The sequence below is a fragment of the Protobothrops mucrosquamatus genome, unplaced genomic scaffold (genome assembly GCF_001527695.2).
Source record: "Protobothrops mucrosquamatus isolate PMUCROS unplaced genomic scaffold, P.Mucros_1.0 scaffold5203, whole genome shotgun sequence".
NCBI lineage: Eukaryota > Metazoa > Chordata > Lepidosauria > Squamata > Viperidae > Protobothrops > Protobothrops mucrosquamatus.
In genome coordinates, this window is record NW_015391071.1 from 9,606 (window position 1) to 14,280 (window position 4,675).

Here is a 4,675-nt window from a genome sequence, read left to right on the forward strand (position 1 = left end):
TGTTAATACTCTTCTTTAGCCCCTCAAGAATTCTGATTTTGAATGAATATATTAACATCTATTCTATCCCAGCCTAATACTGTTGGTGAAAAGGTTATTGATTAACTGAGATTAATGTGCCTTTCATATTTGAGAACCTGGATTAAGTGGATTATAGAACTCAGCTATTGTATTGAAATGTCCCAATTCCAGTTTTTTTCATTATTTCCTCACTGTCCACCTGTGATTGTCCTCTATAGAGACAATCTGCCTGCAGTGCATTTTTCTCTTTTTGTGATGATTCTGCTGTCCTGTCTGACCACTCTGACAGGGAATGGTGCTGACCACACTCACAGCAGTCTCAACTCATTCGAAAACAAACAAACAAACAGAAAACTTCACACTTACTTTTTAGATTTGTTTTCAACATCTCCTGTAGGAGCTGAAAACAGTGTCAATAGTCCTCCCTCATCCTATTTTGCTAGACAAAGCTACTTAGTAAGGTGATTTGGGCTGTTTGGCCCATAAATACCAATATCCCTTATAAAAAAAATGAATGGATAAATACAAAATAAGCCAGAGATTTTTTTAAAAAATCAAGAAAGGCAGAAATAGATTATCTGAATATTGGGATGTGATGGGAAATGGCAGTGTTTATCCATTTATTAGCCATAGCGGAAATTGCAATTGTGCAAGCCACAGAATAATAGCTCAAAACATCATTGTCTTTCTGTTATAATCACCAATATCCAAACTCTGGTTTACCATGAAAAAGGTATCATTTCCTTTGAAAACAAGAGAGGGGGATATGAAAATAATAGGTAAGATCTGATTTTAACACATTTGTGCCCTGTTCACAACTGGAAATATAAAACCTATATACAGAAATTGTCACGCATACACAGAAAATGCTTGATATGGATTAGAGCTGCATAATGGACATAAACATTTGAACAGACCTTGTTCCAAACAACAACAAAAAAAGTACAAAGTTTGCTTGAATAAGTCTAATTCTTTGAGTTACTGTAAATGGCAGATGGATATCATGAACAATCCAACACTATTTGTACTTTTTGCAATAGTAGTTAATATATGTAGCTCGGGTGTAGGATGAAGGTGAAAGATCATTCTCTGAGCTTGTGGTAATGAACATTTCATTATCAGGCTAGGTAACATCTTCAGTGGAGTTTAGGAGATGTCAATATCAGTGTTCTTCTGTTTATAAGGGCTTCATGTGGTCAGTAGGTCTTCTGATGGGTCAGGTGTGGGTGTGTCATGTGATGGTCTTGTGATGGATCTTGTGACCAATTCTATGTGGGACAAACATCACATCAATTAAAAACCAGGATCCATGAATGCCACAATCGCAAATCCTTAATCTCTACCCACACTGACACCAAAAAGCACCAATTCAATTGGAGCAATTAAAAAATCATCGGCCTTTTACCACCCACCATACTCATGAGTTCATCGAAGCCTGGCACTCCACAAGCAATTCCATAACAGACACATTGACCTACAACCAGCCTACAAACCCCTCAGAATCCAAATCAATTGCACAGCCAACCAGAGACAGCACCGACCCTCAACCAACCCATGCAAGCCCCCACAACTAGCATTTCACCTCACCTAATGTAACCTCCCCATCACAAGACCATCACAAGATTTTTATTGATGACTCACACCTGACTCATCACAAGGTCCATTACAAGACCCTCACTTGACACACCCACACCTGACCCATCACAAGACCTACTGACCACATGAAGCCCTGATAAACAGAAGAACATTGACACTGACATTGCCTAAACTCCACTGAAAGTGTTACTTAGCCTGGTAATGAAACGTTTGGAAACCAACCCACAAGCCTGGAGAACAAACCTTCACCCTTATTTGTACTTTCCTGGCAAGAAGTCCCTTTTTTAAACATACTTTTTACAGATTAATAGGAGTGTAAAGTCACTTTTCCTAGTTTGATGCAGTTGTATTTAAAAAAAAAAAAAAGTCAAGTGCACTTCTGTTCCAATGAGACTCAAATCCAAATGGTACCAAATTCCTTGGAGACCTTGGAGTCCCTAAACAGACTCTTTGTCTTGATGCTGTCATTTGCATTTGTTAAAGAGGAAGAGGTAGCAAAGACTTTACTTTGATGATTGAAGCAAAGAATGTTAATTTGATGCCTGAGGAGGTGTGCGTGTATTTTGCTTGACTTCACAGAAATTCTTCGTTCTATGGTTACTGTGTTGATACAGACAGGAGAAACAAGAAAGGCAAGTGATTTCACATTATTGGAAGAGTAATTTTATGTCCTTAGACATTATCTAATGTCATCTTCCATATTCTGGTGCCCTCTTGATGTACAGGATTTTCCTTATGGACATATGGGAAAATATATGGACTGCAGCCCAATCCATCTGGAGGCCAACAGATGAAGATCAGGAGGTCTAGTTTGTCTTCAGTCCTATTCTTTAATGAATCACTTGTCTTGAGTCAATGTCAGAAGAGAGTAGATTTTATCCACATCTCTGACAAACACTCAACTAATGAGCTAAGCACATTTTGATTTCCTAATGTTTAACCTTGAACTGCAGAATGGGGAGTTCTAATTTAAGGCATTTTGGGGAAGGTTTAGTAACAGCCTTGAAAATATACTTTTTGCACTGTATTGTTATCATTGGTGAATTGAAACCCATTTAACTTTGTGTTTTTGAAAAAAGAAGCACTCTTAACTGATTCATGTCTACTAGTAATAGAGATTTTGGAGGATAAAATGTCATTTGCAAATCTTAGACAAGTAAGAGTTACATAAAAACTAATCTACCCCTTCTGATAAACACCTTATAGAGTAACAAGAACAATTCTAAGACTATCTGTTGCAGCAATTTGACTCTTATGCATTCCTGAACTAAATACGAATTAAGAATATGCATTTGATGACTTTCAAGGTTGAATATTTGCAGTTAAATATTAGATTCATAGTTTATACCCTACAGTTATTTTTATCAGTATTGACACTGTGCTGTTAATTTAGATAATGACTAAAGCCTCTTTTAAATACAATGTTATAATAATGATTTACTCTTCATCTCTTCTTCCTGTGTTAATATTTATATGGTGATTTTTATAATCTAAGTAAATACAGAAAAGGAAAAAGAAATGATAGAAAGGGAATGAACAACTTGAGATGATTTCCAATCTCTTTCATGCTTTATCATAGAACATGAAGTGATGATGAGATCTGGACCACGAAAGCCTCCAAAGGGATGACCACTCATAATAATAGGCAATGAAGTTTAACTGATCATTAGCCCTAGTTACCAAGAGAAAGAGACACCATCTGTCTACTGATGTAGTTTCCTTTTCCACTGTAGACCTCTTCCCAACATCCCATTTCAACCACCCTCTGTAGTATGCAGATGTACATGGAAGAAATGTAGGTGATAGTCTGCATTTCCACTATATTCTAAAATCCAGAAATATATATTGTTTTAGCAAACCCCTTTTGCATTGTCTTGTTTTAGGTACTCCTGCTGCTCAGTCTGATTGCCAGAAAGATGGAGAGAAGCAACATAACTGTGTTGATGGACTTCTACTTGACTGAACTGTCTGATCTCCCTGAAGTACAGACTGTCCTCTTTGTGGTGATTCTGCTGATCTACTTGACCACCCTGGCAGGGAATGGAGCTATTCTCATGGCAATAGGAACAGATGCTCACCTCCAAACTCCAATGTACTTCTTTCTGAGCAATTTATCACTGATGGACATCCTTTGTCCAACGGTCATTGTACCAAAGATGCTGCAGATATTCTTATCAAAGGACAAGAAAATATCGTTTGTGGGCTGCGTGATGCAACTATTTTTCTTGCTTGATGTGTTGGGTACTGAAATCTTCTTGCTTGCAGTGATGGCTTATGACCGCTATGTGGCAATATGTAGCCCTTTACATTATGCTAATATAATGAATAAACTGCGGTGTATTCAACTGACGGCTATGATTTGGCTATTGGGCTTAATTAATTCTGTGATTCATACCATACTGATCTTTAGATTGTCTTTCTGTGGATCTAAGAAACTCAACCAATATTTCTGTGATCTTCAACCTGTGATGGCTCTCTCTTGCTCTTCTACTTATCTTATTGAAGTTGTTCATTTATTAGTTGCTGGTATTATAGGTGGTGGAGCTTTTCTGGTCACCCTGATCTCTTACATCTACATAATTTCTACCATCTTGCGCATGCCTTCCACTGAGGGGAGGCACAAAGCCTTCTCTACCTGTGGTTCTCATTTGACTGTTGTATGTCTTTTCTATGGGGCCACCATTGCCACCTATGCTCGTCCCACCTCTTCTTATTCAGGCAAACAGGGCAGAATAATTTCTATGCTGTATGGGATAATCACTCCCATGCTGAACCCTATGATCTACAGTCTGAGAAATAAGGAAGTTAAGAAAGCTTTGAGAAAAGCCTTTAATCTGAAAAGATTTTCATAAACATCTCCTAAACAACAAAGCCTGCAGCTGGATAGTGGGAAGGGCAAGGAGCTTAGATGGGACACTCCTTAATTTCTTGGACTTTTAAAGAAATCGGGTGAGAGGGGGAGAAATGTACTTTCAGAGTTGCAAGATTTTGTTAATGTACTTAGAATTAAATCATCTAGTTGACAATATTTCTATTTTGGTATCTATAAGGAGAGAAC

At 37.6% G+C, this 4,675-nt stretch overlaps 1 protein-coding gene across 1 annotated transcript; it reads left to right on the plus strand.

The window, feature by feature from the left end:
- The first annotated feature begins 3,533 nt into the window (after positions 1-3,533).
- LOC107299635 (olfactory receptor 5V1-like) lies at positions 3,534-4,469 on the plus strand. Its single transcript, XM_015828995.1, has one exon. The coding sequence runs from the start codon at positions 3,534-3,536 to the stop codon at positions 4,467-4,469; it is 936 nt and encodes a 311-aa protein (XP_015684481.1).
- The last annotated feature ends 206 nt before the right edge of the window (positions 4,470-4,675 follow it).